Here is a 15358-nt window from a genome sequence, read left to right on the forward strand (position 1 = left end):
CAAGCCCTCCCCGGTGCTGATAATGAAGACCAGATTTCAGAAGCATATTATACTGAAGAAGGGAGAGGTCAAGTACTTGGTTTGATGGCTTTGCAGTGTTGGATATATAATAGAGGCTTATTGACTTGATGAATTACGGAGGGAACTTTGAGCTTACAATTACTGCAATTAAAGCTGTATGAGCAGCTCCCGCACCAATCAAATGACACACGGAGAAGAGCCATTTTTAAAAGTAATTGCATTCATTTTTTGCATAGGTAATAACATCACATAGAACAAAATTTCAAAAGCTCAGAAGGACATATGCTGAAATATCTCTGCCCCAAAGCTCTGATAGTAAATGCACACTTAAACAAGCCTGCCATTCTCTGTGGCTCAGAACGGATCATGCACTCGAGGGTAAAAGACCTTCTGGTCTCAGAAATGTATGTCACCTACCTCAAGCCGAGAGCCTATTGTCTAGCACTTGTACTCAGGGCAGTATACTCCCCACTCAAGCTGGCAAAGAGGTGGAGGTTTATATTTTGGTACCAATGAATCCCAGTGGGCAACCCACTTAGAAGTGACGATCTACGTGAGACCTCGAGGGCTTTGTATTGACCTGGCATGTATGCCAGACACTGAGCTCTGCAGCCCGTTTATATCTTCAATCGGTCCCTTGCCCTGCTGGGGTCATGAAGACTGACTGCTCCGGTCTTTGATGTTCGGTAGCTGGTATCACATGTTTAGGGGTGACTGCAGCAGCCCACTTTCTATCCTTGCTCTTGCATTCTGGGTGGCACTGAGACCACACAGTAAATGGGGAAGCATTGCTGGAGATTAAAACAAACAAACAAACAAAAAACTTGGAAGCAAGTTCTAGCCTTCCCTGAGCCACATGACTTAACTTTTCTGTGTTTGAGAGAGGGGACATATTATCTACGCTGGCTGCTTACGAAGTAAGGATTACATGGAGATGAGGCAGTGTCCTCCAAACCGAGTTCTTCCTGCAGGGAACAGAGGAAGAGCATGTCTGCCCAAGGGAGAAGGGGCTCACCTTCCACCCAGTCAGCAGCACTTCAGGACCAAGGGCAGATGCCGTTGCCATCAAACCTATCAAACTTGAACAAAGCTGGCTCCTTACTAGCAGAAAACTGGGACCTTGATGATGAATCCCTGAATACCTAGTGCCTGGTCTTTCCGAAAATGGAACCAGGGAGCTAGAGAGATGACTGAGCCCTTAAAGAGCACTGGCTGCTCCTCCAGAGGACTTGGGTTCTGTTCCCAGCACCCACGTGGCTGCTCTCAGCATTCTGTACCTTCAGTACCAGAGAATCTGACTCCCTCTTCTAACCTCCCTGGGAACCAGGCATGCACATATGTATACGTAGACAAAACACTCATGTACATAAAAATAAATCTAAAAAGATTAAAAACAACTAATAAAATAAAATGGAGCTGTACATGTGCTCTGAGTCAGCCCGCTCTCACCGCACACAGCTTTGGGAAATGCTCCTGCACAGGAATTTGGGTTTTTGCTTCTTTTCATTTCTTTGTTGGAAATACGGTCTCAAGTGTGATTATTTACTTATTTGGTTTTTAAAACGGGGCACGTGGGGAGGTGGGGGGTTGACACACACCTTTAATCCCAGAGGCAGAGGCAGGTGGATCTCTATGAGTTCGAGGCCAGTCTGGTCTACAGAGTGAGTTCCAGGACAGCCAGGGCTGCACAGTGAAACTCTATCTCGAAAAACAAACAAACAAACAACAACAACTACAACAGCAAAAACATGGCTTCTGTGGCCTGGCTGGCCTAGTTCTTGCTGTGTAAACAAGACTGGACTCAAACTCACAGAGATTTCCCCTGCAGGCACGCACCTCTACAAGTGGATAAATAATTTGATCTACCCTCTCTGCTTGGGGTCTGTGTCAGGCCTCATCTTATGACCTCTCCTTCATGTGCTGGCAACTGCACCTAGGACACAAAAAATGAGCAAAATATTCTAAAGCCAAAGCCAACAGGTCCATTATTTCCGACTCACTCAGGCGGGAGAACCCTCCCACTGCGGGCCAAGTCGGGTTCTGTCCGCGAGTACCCTCTGGTGGCACTAGAACGCAACTACAATCACAGCGAGGGAGGCGCGGAATGCCGCAGCGCCCCCTGGCGTTAGTCAAGAGAGTCACCAAGGGCAAAGGAACTAGAACCAGGCAAGAGGTCCAAGCTTCAGAGCGCTTCTTACTCCGGCAATGACTGCGGGCATCGGTGCGGGATTGTACACGAGTATCTTGAAGTCTAGTGTGCGTGCATGTAGATATGTGCATCTTCATTGTGTCAGGGTTCTCGAATTCTGTGTATCTGTTATGTTGAATGTGTGATATGTGTGAGCCCACCCGTTCACAGGCGGATAGGTTGGTGGTAGGGAGGTCCGCGCCTCCAGTGCAGGGCGGAGTCCTCACGGAGGCGTGAAATTGGTTTGGAGCAAACACATTATGGAAAGCAATTACCAGGGAGAGGTTTTGGGCCCGCGGGACCATCAGCCAGGAGGCTGGGGAGGAAGCTCCCTGGCTTGCAAGTGTCTGGATGTCTAACCCCAGAAAGGGCCTTCCTAATGCTGCTTCTTTAAGGGGCAAGGCATGGAGCTAGGCACAACCTCTTCAAACCAACCACGCCATACCACCTTTCTTGTCTTCCTTTCTTGGCTCCTTGAAAAGGAGTCCCATACCTAGCATTCCCCAGACATGGCAGAAGAGCCTCTGAGGCTCCAACCCCTTTGTGGTGTCTTCTCATCATCCCACCCTCCACACCTTGTTCTTTGTATTGTAACTAGTTCACATGTGCTCTGTGAGGGTGGTGTGATTGTGTCGATAATGCCCTTAGGGCAGGGCCATGTCTCAGAGCCTTATATTTACCTGGCAGTGTGTGGAAAGGATTAAATAGAATCGTAAACAGGATGCATAGACAGTTGTCCCCTAGGCAACAAGGTCCTCTTGAAATAGGGTTCGTGGACTTCAAATCCATTGGTCCATCCGGCCTTTGAACGCCTCTTCTTTGAGATGTCTAACAGGCTAATCTGGCTAACACAGACCCTTCTATCTCTCTTGCCTTAGTAATTAGTACCACCACCCACCTAGTTGTTCAAGCCAAAAAAACTGTGAGGCATGCCCAGGTGAGTCCCACGTGTAGTCCACCAGCAAGCACTATCCATCCCCGCAAAGACTTCCAAAGCTACTCCATTGCTCTCCCCCTCTCATGCCAGGATGGTTGCTAATGCCTCTGACTGACCTGGACTCTCTCTGCTTCCCCCACCGAGGCAGCCAACCCGGCCGGCAGCCTGAGGGACACAGGCCCAGCTGCTCCTCTGCTATTGTCCACATTCACTTCCACGCTGGCTCCTCCCTGTCATCCTGATCTCAGGCTAGATGCCAGCCTCCTCAAAGAGTAGGTGTCCCTGTCACTGAATCCAAAATGACGCCCCGTTGGCGCCCCATCGCTGTTGGCATCTGTCTCTAGACTTAGTACTACGTGCAACTGTCTCTTGTTTGCCCGGCATTTTCAGCGGAGTAGTGAGGACCGAAGACGAGCCCTGGTGACCCCTGCAGCCTTGTGCCTGCCCAGCCTAGAACACAGGAGGCACAGCAGTTATGGGCAAATCAGTGGACTCCGGACATCTCAGGGATGAGACTGGGTCTCCCAGAGAGGTCCCCGCAGGATGGCGAAGGACCTTCTTCAGTGGGTTCCCATCAATCTTCTCCTGGCCCCAACCTTTATCTTGGCAAAGTGAAGGTCTGCGGGGCGGGGGACCAGACAGCCAGGCGTTTCCATGGCTGAGGGTGCAAACAAACCCTGGACCCTCTTGGTCGTACCAGGGGCCATTCGCCAGCTCTCAAGCCCCGTGCTCGCACCTGAAGCCTAGGCTAGCGGGTGAGTCTAAGGTAAGTCCAGGCCTGTCAGGGGCCAGGCCACCCACCCCCAGTCCACTTGCCTCTATGGCCTTCTCGCCTCCAGGCCCCGCCCCACATAGTCTGGCTTCCTGTAGCCGGCTGGAAAAGCGCTCTCAAGCCTGGGAATTCTGTCCAGTGACCCTTGACATGAAGGACCACAGCACACTTGCTTCGTGCTCTGCGGCTGGATTGCCCCGCCCACTGCTGGCTGCCGTGGCTCCAGCTTGTAGGGTCCCGGTACTGCAGTGTGAGCAGCGGCACCCCCGTCTATCGGTCCACAGAAGTAGAAGCTTGAGTCTAGGGGAGGAGATTTTTGCTCCACAACAAGCTAACGGCAGAATTGAGAGTAGAACCCAGCTCTGGTGACAGTTCCACATTCTTGCTACCACAAAGCTATATTTAAAGAATCCAATTAATGCCAGGCTGGTAGCTCAATGCCTTTCTTTTTTCTCTTTTTCTTTCTTTTTTTTTCCTTTTTTTTTTTTAATTTTTGTTTTTCGAGACAGGGTTTCTCTGTGTAGCTTTGCACCTTTTTCCTGGAACTCACTTGGTAGCCCAGGCTGGCCTCAAACTCACAGAGATCCGCCTGGCTCTGCCTCCCAAGTGCTGGGATTAAAGGTGTGCGCCACCACCGCCCGGCGCAATGCCTTTCTTTAATCCTAGCACTGGGGAGGCAAAGGCAGGCGGATCTCTGTGAGTTTGAGGCCAGTTTGGGCTATAGAGTGAGTTCCAGAACAGCAAGGGCTAATGGAGAAACTCTGCTACCACCACCCCAAAATAAACTGGATTAAAGGTGCTGAAAAGATGGCTCAGCAGTTAAGAGCACTGGCTGCTCTTCCAGAGGACCTAGGTTCAGTTCCCAGCACCCACATGGCAGCTCACAATCATCTGTAACTCTAGTCCTAGAGAATCTGACTTCCTCTTCTGGTCTCCAAGGACACCAGGCATGGACACTATGCACGCCCATGTCCTTAAGTAAAACATCCTTATGTAGAATAAAAAATGAAGAAGCAGAGTAAAGGGAACAAGAACAGATGTGCACCGAGTGGTGCTCCCTGACCTACAGGGTTAGGCAGTGGGTAAAAATGGTTGTTTTCCTAACCCTGGGCCTGCGGTGCTCAGAGAGTAACCGAGCCTCGCTTCCTTTCTCTCCCACATATACTGAGCCCTTTTCCCCAGGGGCCTTCCCTTCTCTCCCAGCCCTTGGCCACCAGCTTCCCTTTGCTCCTGCCTCAGCCTTGCCCAGCCTTCAGGCTACCTGTTCTGACAAACTCTCACTCTGGAGGCTATTTACCATCTCATGTGAGGAGAGGGGCAGGTTGGCCTGGGACCTGTTAGTGGATGCTGAAGGGAGAGGTGGGGCAGCTTGTGCATGGGGCAACCCACACCGAGTCTGTGGGAGGGAATCACCTCAAGGAAGGTGGAGGCTTGTCGGAGATGGTACCAAATCACACACCTCGCAGGGTGTAGTGGGTAGCCATTTCAGCTTTGTCCTAGAAGTTCCAACCCCCATTGAGGCTTTGGTAACTGTCACGCCTACAAAGCAGGGCCAAGAGAGGACCCTGAAGACCCGAGATCCGGATGCACCGGCTCCCTTGGTTCCTGGACCCTGGATGCTGGAGGTAGACTGAGTTCTCCAGAGAACACCGCCAGACTGCGCTACACATTTCCCAGAACCTGCAACCTACCTATCCCTCCATTTGTAAGTTACGCCACTAAAGAAACCTCCCTTTTAACTAACCCTAACCCTAACTACGTGGAGTGGCCTTAATAATTTCACCAATAGCAGGGGGTTTGTTTTTGTTTTTTAAAGACAAAATCTCACCAAGTAGCACAATGTGGGCACTCCCACCCTCCTGCCTCTACTTCCCAAGGTCTAAGAGAACATCTGTGCCATTATTCCGGGCTTCAGCCTGGAGATTTCCAGTGCACATACAGGTTCGCCCAGGCGCTCTCTCCGCATCAGTATCAGCTGGGTGGTCATCTGTTTTCTCTCCAGTGTGGATCAAGGCATCCACTCCTGTCTTGAAGATGGACCTCGTGCTGGCGGGATGACCTGACTTGAGTCCCTGCAGAGAGGTGCCCCTTGGGGATCTTGCTTTGTTCTCAGGGCAGGGTACACCTGGAAGGAGAGGAAGGGCAGCAAAGAACTCCAGTGGCCCTGGAAGCAGCTGCTTCGGGCCAGAACCATCGTCCGGCTCTCTTGCCTCCTGCCCATGCCCGGTCCCCAAGCATGGTGGCTGTCCCCGGAAGCCAGGACTCACCTAGTAAAGCACGTCCTCGAAGTCCAGCTGCAGGTAACGGAGCAGGCTGGATGGCAGGGGAAGCCATGGCAGTGCATGGGGCAGACTGCCCTCCAGGTGACAGCGGAGTGCACAGCGGCTGAGATGCTGCAGCGACCTCGGCTGCCTCACCAAGGCAAAGAGGGACGAGTAGAATCGATGGTGCTTCTGGAGACGGGAGGAGGGACTCGGTGAGGACAGCCTTAGACCACCGGCTCCCGCTTCTTCTAACAGGACCAGGATGGTGACCACTGGGAGCATCTCAAGAACCTCATGAACACTCTCAGAACTCACTCCAGAGGGTATATTTTTCTAGGACACGAGTGGGCTGCTGGGTAATTTCTATGGAAGATTGACAAGGCTGTCCCTTAGGGAATGGTGTCTCTCAGGGCCAAGCTGAGTGATGTGTCCTGGACACTGACCTGCACAATTTCAGGTGGTACCAAGCCCTTGGCCTCCTCAGGAAGCTGCACCACACAGTAGGTGTTCATCAGGACCTCGATGGTCCGTGGGGACATGCACCAGCGCTCTAGCACCTGCAAGAGGAAGATTCATTAGGGGAATCTTATCAGGTCACGTGAGATGACGGGATGACAGTTGTAGGGTCAACTTTCTCCCCCAAATATACTAACAGCTGACATGTATGTGACCTCGTTTGAAAATGGGGCTTATTTACTTGATTCTGTTTTTATTTTTATTTGCTTATTTAATTTTAAAGATTTTTATTTAAAATTATTTGTGTATATGAATGTGTTGCCTGTGTTTACGTCTGTACATCACATATGTGCAGTGCCTGTGGAGGCCAGGAGAGGGCATTAGATCCCTGGAACTGGAATTAGAGGCAGTTGTGAGCTGCCGTGTGGGTGGTGGGACTCAAACCCGGGTCCTTTGGAAGATCAACAAATGTTTTTTAACTGCCGAGTCATCTTTCCAGCTCCTTTTAATTTATTTATTGAGATAGGTCTCACTGTATAGCCATGGCTCACCTCTAACTTGTTATGTAGACTTGGCTGACCTCAAACTCACAGAGATCAACCTGCCTTTGCCTCCCAAGTGCTGGGACTAAAGATGTGTGCGACCTAATGCTTGACAAGAGTTTATTATTTATGTATTATTTATTATGTGTCTTATGTGTCTGTGTGTGTATTCTAGTTTGTGGGTGCCTGCAGAGGTCAGAGAAGGGGGTCAGATCCCACGGAACTGGAGTTACAGGCTGTGGTGAGCCACCCATGAATGCTGACATCACACATTTGCACCACCATGCTCAGTTTGGAAACAGGATTTTTGCAGATTCAGCCAAGTCAATGGCTATTAGGGTGGTCTCTATCTAATATGGCAGACCAGGGCTTGGATATAGCTTAGTAGTTTGCCTAGTGTTTCTGAGACCCTGCTCCGATCCCCAGGACCACATAAACCGGGTGTGTAGTGCCTGTGATCCCAGTAACCGAGAGACGAAAGGAGGAAGATCCCAAGTTCAAGATCACCCTTGGTCTATCACAAGTTCAGGGCCTGTCAGAAGAAAGGTGGCCCCGTGAGAATCTCAGAGTGATACGGCCACAAGCCAAGGAGTACCGGGGAATCACCAGCGCTAGAAAGGGGTGCACAGTACACCTCCCTGGGAGCCTCCAGAAGGAACCAGCCTCGTCAGCACCTCTATTTCGTGCTCCAGTCTTCAAACCTGGGAGGGGAGGACTGCTGTGGCTGTCCACCGCCCTGTCTGTGGTACTCTGTTAGAGCAGCACCAGAAAACCAACAACTGTGCTTCCGGTGTTCCTGTGGCTTGTGCCCGATTCTTTCCCCATCACTTTGGAGGCATGGGCCTTTAATCCTCAGTCCTACTAGACAGGGACTGTTATTGTGCCCAGGTTACAACTGAGGGAAATTGAGGCACAAAGAAGTCCCAAAGCCTGGCCAGATTGCAGTTCTAGCAGGCATGCCTGGCACAGTGGCTCTTGGCGCCCAGCTACTACACCACCCTGCCCTTCCACTTGTCTCCCCCGGGCTCTGTCCTGGACTTTTATGCTGGCTAAAAGGTAGCCCTTAGCCTGGCTGTGGCTCCTGAGCAGACACAAACACCTGGGCTTGTGCTGGGGATGCAGTCAGGCGGTAGAGGAGCTGCCTTGCATACACAAAGTCTTTGATACAATTGTAAGTACCATATGAACTTGGCGTGGGGTGCAGGCCAGTCATCCTGGCACCGGGAAAGTGGAGGGAGAAGGATCAGAAGTTCAAAGTCATCTTTGGCTCCATAGAGAGTTTGAAGCATCTGAGCTACATGAGACCCTTCTCATAAACACAAAAGCCCTCACTGGAGAGATGCCTCCACAGTTAAGAGCACTCGCTGCTCTTGAAGATGACCCAGCATCTATGTGGCATCTCACAACCATGGTAACTACAGTTCCAAGGAACCCCATACCCTCTTCCGGCTTCTGTAGACACCAGTCATCTATGTGGTGCACAGACAAGAACGCAGGCAAAATACTCAATACACGTAAAAAAAGTTTTAAGTTTAAAAAAAAAATCAAGCACGGTGGCACATGCCTTTAATCCCAGCACTCAGAGGTAGTGAATTACTATGTGCTGTCTCCCTGGGGAGCATTTCCACACAGAACCTGCACCTAGCCCATCATAGACACCACTGCACACACCAGGAACCTGGAAACCCTGCTTCCGGTGAGTAGTGGGGACAGGTGGAAGGACCTTGTTCGGGCACAGGGGCTCCAGAGCTGTCTCAGCTTAGCCTGCCGGGGACTTTAGCTGGAAGTGCCTACTCTGTTCCCTCCCTCTCTCCAAGGAGTCCCTGTGCCAAGTCCTACCTCCAGGAAGCCCGTGCTGTCCTCCAGCCCACACTGAGGCTGCGCCGGCCAGCCTTGCCCTCTCCCTTGCCTCATCTGTATATTGGTGCGACGCCTGACAGCTTAGAACGAGCTTTCTCACGCATCAGCTTCATCCTAGAACACCAGCTAAGGCACCTGAGCACCATGCCTAGGTCACGCCCTCTTCTAAGATTGCACCTGTGAACCGTATTTCTAACTCTAAGATGTAGGGAACTCCCCCCACCCCACTATCTTTTTAAAGACGAGGAAACAGGCATAGGAAGATGAAGCAACTTGCACACACCCTGTGCCCTGCATTGGAGCCTACTTTTTTCATGGTCACCAGACTGGCAGGCTGTTGGCGGCTAGGCAGCCCAGTGTGCACTGTCTGGTAGGCACTGTCCCTCTCTGCACTACCACAACTTTCTATCCCCTTCAGCACAGGCTATATGCGGTGCTAGGAGCTTGAGAGCCAAAGACTTTCAGCGACTGCCTTCCAGCCACACAGACAAGTGTCCAAGTCAGAGCCGCATGCGGTCTTCAGCAAGCAGCCCAATGCATGTCTTCCCGAGGAACTGCTGAGGCCGTCGGGGCACACAGACAGTCTCAGAGTCAGCCTTGCTGGGAGGGCTGGGACTCTAGTCAAGGCCCGAGGGGCTGCGGACTGCGAGAAAGGGACACACGGTGTCCTTTACTCTGCCAGTCACCCCTTTCCCCGGAGACAGCTTAGGGCCAGAGGAGGCTGGTGGGGGCAGGTGTAGGGGCAGAGGTGGGGGTCTTGGAATGTCTGTCTGTTGCTGTACCAGGTCCTCTTCCTGCCCCCGCCCGGCGGGGAAATCATTAGCTGTCAGAACCGCAGTCAGATTACAGGGAATTGCTCGTCTCCTAATTATCTGGTGTTAATAGGAGATTAATTAGTGTTAATTGTTGATTTTCTTGTATTTTCCCAAAGGGGAGACCAATCTGCCGAACTCTCGGGCTGTTTAATTATTTGGTCTTGCTTAGGAATCCAGACAGATGCTGCTAGGTTTGTGGGCAAAGGGGAGAGGCGGGGACAACAGGAATGACTCAGGGGAGGAGGGCTGGGCTAGCGGGGCCGTGCCTATAGCTGTCACCCCTCCCAGAAGGCCAATTTAGTCTTGACATATCCCTTTGAGAGCAACTGTCCCCGCCGCAGGCCCAGCAGCCTCCATGTTACATGCAGCTCAGAGTAGCATGAGCCAAGTTCCTTCCCAGGACACCGTAACCCAGCATCTCAAGTGGAACCCACTTTGGAGACGCTGACATAAGACACAACTGAAAGGTGACAGTGAAAAGCATTGTCAGAGGGTGGGGACAGCTAGCTGGCAGTGGCGGAGGGGGGGGGGGAGGTTGTCCTAAACTTCAGAAAGCAGGGCTGTGTTCCTTTGCCCTTGGGCCTTGGGGAGCAGCGACTCCAGCTCTGTCCCCGGGAAGGCTCGCCCAGGTCCAGGGCACAGCTTGCTCAGCGCATCCTGCTGCGGTGTCACATCTCTTCCGACTCTGTCTTCCTCAGCCCAGGGTCTGAGGAAGGCCCCCTAAGCCCTCACTGCTCCCCTCATCGGTCCTGGCTCTTCTGTCCTGATCTTTCGTAACCATCCCACGGCCCTCAGTCCTCCTTCCTCAAGTGTATGCACACACGTGTGTACTCACACACATACCTGTACACACACACACACACACACACACACACACACACACACACACACACATGCTGTCGGGTCCTTAGTCTTAGATCTCACGTACTTGTTGAATGAAAGAAGAAACTGATCTGTCTGCTCAAGGCCTCCCAGTTACTCGGAGAAGCAAACGTGGCTCTCCTGGTCCCCAAACCATAATGACCTTCCCCCGCCTTCAGCCCCATGCCCCCTGTACCTTGGGGAGTGCCCCGGGCCAGACTCGGACAGCACCGTGGTTGAGGAGAGCTCGCACCGTGTGCTCGGGGCTGCAGGCCAGGGCTGTAGCTGGGCCTTGCAGAGCACAGTGCAGAGGTGTATGTCCCCCATAGTCCATGGCGTTAGCGCTGACACCACAGGACAGGAGCAGCTCCACGACAGCCGAGTGGCCACGGCGGCAGGCCAGGTGCAGGGGCCGCTGCTTGTCCTGGTCAGCAGCGTCGGCATCTGCCCCAGCCGACAGCAGCAAGGTGCACAGTTGGAAACAGCGGCTGGTGGTGGCCGCGGCATCCGTGGGGGATTGACAGCGGACATCACAGGCCGCCAGCAGTGGTGTCCAACCTTCGGCATTGCGGGCGTCAGGACACGCACCCCATCTTAGAAGCAGGTCTGCTAGTTCCACATGGCCCAGCCGGGCAGCTGTGTGCAGAGGAGTCTCTTCTTCATCCTCAGACCGTCCATCCACGTGTGCTCCAAACTTCAGGAGCAACTCCACACACCTAATCAGGGAGAGAGGGGAGGCAAGCAAAGTGCATTTCTGCTGGTCTCAGCACAGCAGATACACCAGGGACTCTGCGGACCTCACGGTTCTACACCCTCCTTCCATCCAGGCTTTCCCTGAAACAGGAGCCAGAGTCAGCAGTGGACCCTCTGTGCTTGCTCTCCAATTTTGGAACTCAGATGATCTCCTTTCTCTGCCTCTAAAGTTCTGGGATTACAGGCACCAGCCATCACAGCCCACAGTGACACCTTCCTGGGTTTTGGTTGAAAAGGTTTATTTTTGCTATTTTTAAAATGGGGTGTGTGTGTGTGTGTGTGTGTGTGTGTGTGTGTGTGTAAGCATGTGCTCAAAGGCATCTGATCCCTTGAAGCTGGAGTTATTGGCAGTTGTGAACTGCTTGACATGGGTGCTGGGAATCAAACTCGGGTCTCTGTGAAAACAGCACAAGCTCTTAACTGCTGAACCATCTCTTCAGCCACTAACCTCAAAACCAACCTCTCAGGAGCTGGAGAGATGGCTGAGCAAGCAGGAGCACTGCTGCTTTTCCAGAGGACCCAGGTTCAATCCCCAGCACCCATATGGTGGCTTACAACCATCCAAACTCCAGTTCTGGGAAACCCGATAGCCTGCTTCTGACCTCCTTAGGCACCAGACACATACATGGCCCACATACATATATGTAGGCAAAGCACACACATAAAATAAAATAACCTTTCAAAACAAAAGCAAAACCTGTGTTCTTTCTGCAAGAATCATCCTCATGCGAGTACAAGCCACAAGAAGTCACCACGTGCTTGGAACGCGTTCCTCTGATGGCCCGGCCTCCGTCCCTGGTACTCTATCACTCTCACATCCTAGAGGACAGCAAAGCTGTGAGGACTGGGGATCTTGCACAGGCTTATACACTAGTGAGAGATGGAGCTGACAGAGCTCAGCGGTTAAGAGCACTGACTGCTTTTCCAAAAGACCCTTGTTTGGTTCCCCGTACCCGCATAGTACCACCGTTCCTAGTATGGATTTTATTTTATTTTATTTTATTTTTTGAGGCAGGGTTTCTCTGTAGTTTTGGAGCTTATCCTGGAACTCACTCTGCAGACCAGGCTGGCCTTGAACTCACAGAACTCCACCTGTCTCTGCCTCCTGAGTGCTGGGATTAAAGGTGTGCACCACCACCACCACCACCACCCAGCTGGAAATTTTTATATTGTATGTATTTTTACTGCAATTGCTTATTTACTTTTTTGTTAGGGCTTCTAGGGAACTTTAAATTACATCCATGACTCACCTGTTCCCTCTCTCTTTCTCTCAGTCTCTGTTTTGTTGAGAAAGGGTCTGATCTGAAACTTGATATGGAGCCTATACTGTCCTAAAAGTCACTATGTAGCCAAGGATGACCTTGAACTCCACTCCTCCTGCCTGCATGTCCCATCGCTAGGACTGCAGATATATGCCGCTGTGCCCTGATCTACTTTAGATTTCTATTGGACCATACTGGTATAGACTATTTCAACTGTGATGTGACTAACCCAGGGAAACCCCCTGGTGGTGAATGAGCTTAACAGGGGGACAAGGCCTATAGGAGGGCACTCAATGGGTGACTTGTCCCTTTCTGCAAGGCATGAAGTCATGGAGGGAGGGCCTGAGTTCATGGGGTTTCCAAGGACCCTTCTGTTCAGATTCCACGGTGACGACAAGTGGTAAGTGGGGTCTCATCCTCTCGGGGTCCTGAATCACAGGTCACAATTATTTAGGTCAATGCAAAGGAATATTTCCCTGTGGAAGATGAATCACAGACACACTTGGATGTGCCAATCAGTATCTTATGAGCTTAAATTAGTTCTTCTGTTGTGCTTGGGATAAGACCCTGGCTCAGGGAGGCAAGCACTCCACCACGGAGCCACACCCCCTTGAATCTAGTCCTTTTCCCTCTCAGTATGCAGCCAAGGATGGCCATGAACTCCTAACCCTCCTGCCTCCATCTCTCCAGATCCTGGTATTTTAAGCATGCACCACCAGGCCTGGTCCTTAAGCTATTCTTGAGCTCATGGATGTGGGCTCACCCTGATGATACAGGAATCCAGCCTGCTGCTCTACCCACTCCCAGTCCTTTAGAGTCTGTTTGGGCTACAGGACAGCAGGTCCCCTGAGGATAGGACCATGGCACACTGGATGAGCAAAGAAAATGTTAAAATTTCACAGTGGTACCATCTTCTCCATTACCAAGCTGGCCAGAGCCCTCAGTGAAGGCCGTGAGGCTGGGCCCCTGCTCCAGCTCTCCACACTCCCCCAGCAGAGCAGAAAAACCATCTCAAGTTGGTTCTCTCTCTCTCTCTCTCTCTCTCTCTCTCTCTCTCTCTCTCTCTCTCTCTCTCTTTATTTCGAGACAGGGTTTCTCTGTGTCGTTTTGGTGCCTGTCCTGGTCTGCTAGCCTCGAACTCACAGAGATCCGCCTGACTCTGCCTCTCGAGTGCTGGGATTAAAGGCGTGCGCCACCGCCACCACCACCCGGCTTCCTGCGATTTCTTAACCTGGACCAATGGATGTCTTGGGAGTGACTGCATGTTGACACCACCAGCCCATCCTGCCCCCTTGAGAGTGGGTCCAGGATGAGAGGTCACTCACTCAAGGATACCAGGGCCCCTGCAGAGGTGCAGAGGGCGTTTCCCATCCTGGTCAGGGGTGTTGGGGTCCGCTCCAGCTACCAGCAGCACATGGACACAGGCGGTGTGACCTGCAGTACAGGCTTCATGCAGGGCGGTGCGGCCTCCAGGGGCACTGTCTGGCTTGGCTCGACGCTTCAACAGCAACCGAAGAACTTCAGTGTGGCCCCGGCTGGCTGCCACATGCAGTGGAGTGGTCAGCTCCTCTTCATACGTCAGAGACCAGAGTCCTAGGGAGAGGGGGACAGGGGTCTCAGAACTCGCGGGATGCTAAAGAGCTGCCAGGCAAAGGGATGAAGCTGATAGAGGCGGAATGAAGGAACCCAGAGCTTGGTCTCAAGCCTCCCCTCTCCCACTCGGACCCACGCCCCGCCCATACTCAGAGCACGGATGTTGAAGCGGAAATCTCTCCATCGCTCTGGGTCGCTGGTATCAAAGATGGAGTCAGGAGCCAGGCCAGTGCTGGAGTCCGCAAGGATTTGAGAGACAGAGCCCACATCCCCAGCCAGTACTGCCTGCCAGAAGGCAAGGGCAGGTCCTGAAGCCGTGCGGGTGATGATAGGTCCCAGGCCAGGCTCGAGGTGCTCCTCAGACCCTCTGTCAGGCTTCTCCACCAGCCTGGCACAGAGGGTGTGTCTGTCACCCTGGGGCTCTCCCTGGCACTCCTCTGGGGACCAGCTCATGAGCATATGGGGAAAGGGAGAGTATCAGGGAGGAAGAGGAAGGGACTATATGCAGAGAGGGGGAAACACAGGCAGAGGGAGCCGAGGTCCCGTGTCCCTCGCTGGAGCCTGACCTGGCCACAGTGTCCAACAAGAGCTATTCTGGGCTCCACATGACTTCTAGCTTGGGCCAAGGTCTAGATTGGGAAAGTTTGGTGTGAGGGAACAGCAGCTAAGGAGTTCAGCTTGCCCTCAGTCCTTGGGACCCCCGTTCCTGCGGCAGCCAGGCCAGCTCCCACCCCTGACCTCCCCAGCCCCAGCTGCCCCTCACCCCTCTGGTGGCTGCTCCAGCGAGGCTCAGCTGCCCGGCTCTCCAGCAGCAGGTCAGCTGTGCTGTGGGGGGGGAACAGGTCCTGCAGCCTCGCCAGGTCCCCAGTGTACAGTGCGTTCTGCAGAGCCATGTCACGGCAGAGCAGTGGTGATGACTGAGGGGTCCTCTGAGCTGAATAAGACTGAGCTCTCCAGATCTGGCAGGTAAGGGCAGAGGGGAGACACCCCAGATGATGTCTTCTGTGGGGTGGAGAACTCCTTCCCCCAGGCAT

General features: G+C 52.6%; 1 protein-coding gene across 3 annotated transcripts; it reads right to left on the reverse strand.

The window, feature by feature from the left end:
* Positions 1-6185: 6185 nt before the first annotated feature.
* Positions 6186-15358, reverse strand: Asb10 (ankyrin repeat and SOCS box containing 10). 3 transcript variants are annotated; one of them, XM_052722053.1, is made up of 5 exons: positions 15088-15358; positions 14057-14324; positions 10913-11432; positions 6626-6739; positions 6186-6371 (listed from the first exon to the last, which is right to left on the reverse strand). In XM_052722053.1, exons 1-5 carry the CDS (start codon positions 15356-15358, stop codon positions 6186-6188), a joined length of 1359 nt encoding a protein of 452 aa, XP_052578013.1. The 3 variants fall into 3 exon arrangements, with proteins under 3 accessions (XP_052578013.1, XP_052578012.1, XP_052578014.1); XM_052722052.1 differs by lacking the exon at positions 15088-15358 and adding an exon at positions 14474-14783; XM_052722054.1 differs by lacking the exons at positions 6626-6739; positions 15088-15358 and adding an exon at positions 14474-14783.

Source organism: Peromyscus californicus, unplaced genomic scaffold (assembly GCF_007827085.1).
Source record: "Peromyscus californicus insignis strain IS unplaced genomic scaffold, ASM782708v3 Scaffold_6__1_contigs__length_162567912, whole genome shotgun sequence".
Lineage (NCBI taxonomy): Eukaryota > Metazoa > Chordata > Mammalia > Rodentia > Cricetidae > Peromyscus > Peromyscus californicus.

What these genes read in the sequence shown, in the direction of transcription:
- Asb10 (XM_052722052.1), bottom strand. Translation starts at nt 14,783, where the DNA reads ATGCTCATGAGCTGGTCCCCAGAGGAGTGCCAGGGAGAGCCCCAGGGT. An exon ending in AGGGGCCCTGGTATCCTTGA is followed by an intron (nt 11,433 to 14,056) that starts GTGAGTGACCTC and finishes CTCCCTGATTAG; the next exon opens with GTGTGTGGAGTTGCTCCTGA. An exon ending in TACCACCTGAAATTGTGCAG is followed by an intron (nt 6,372 to 6,625) that starts GTCAGTGTCCAG and finishes TCCCGTCTCCAG; the next exon opens with AAGCACCATCGATTCTACTC.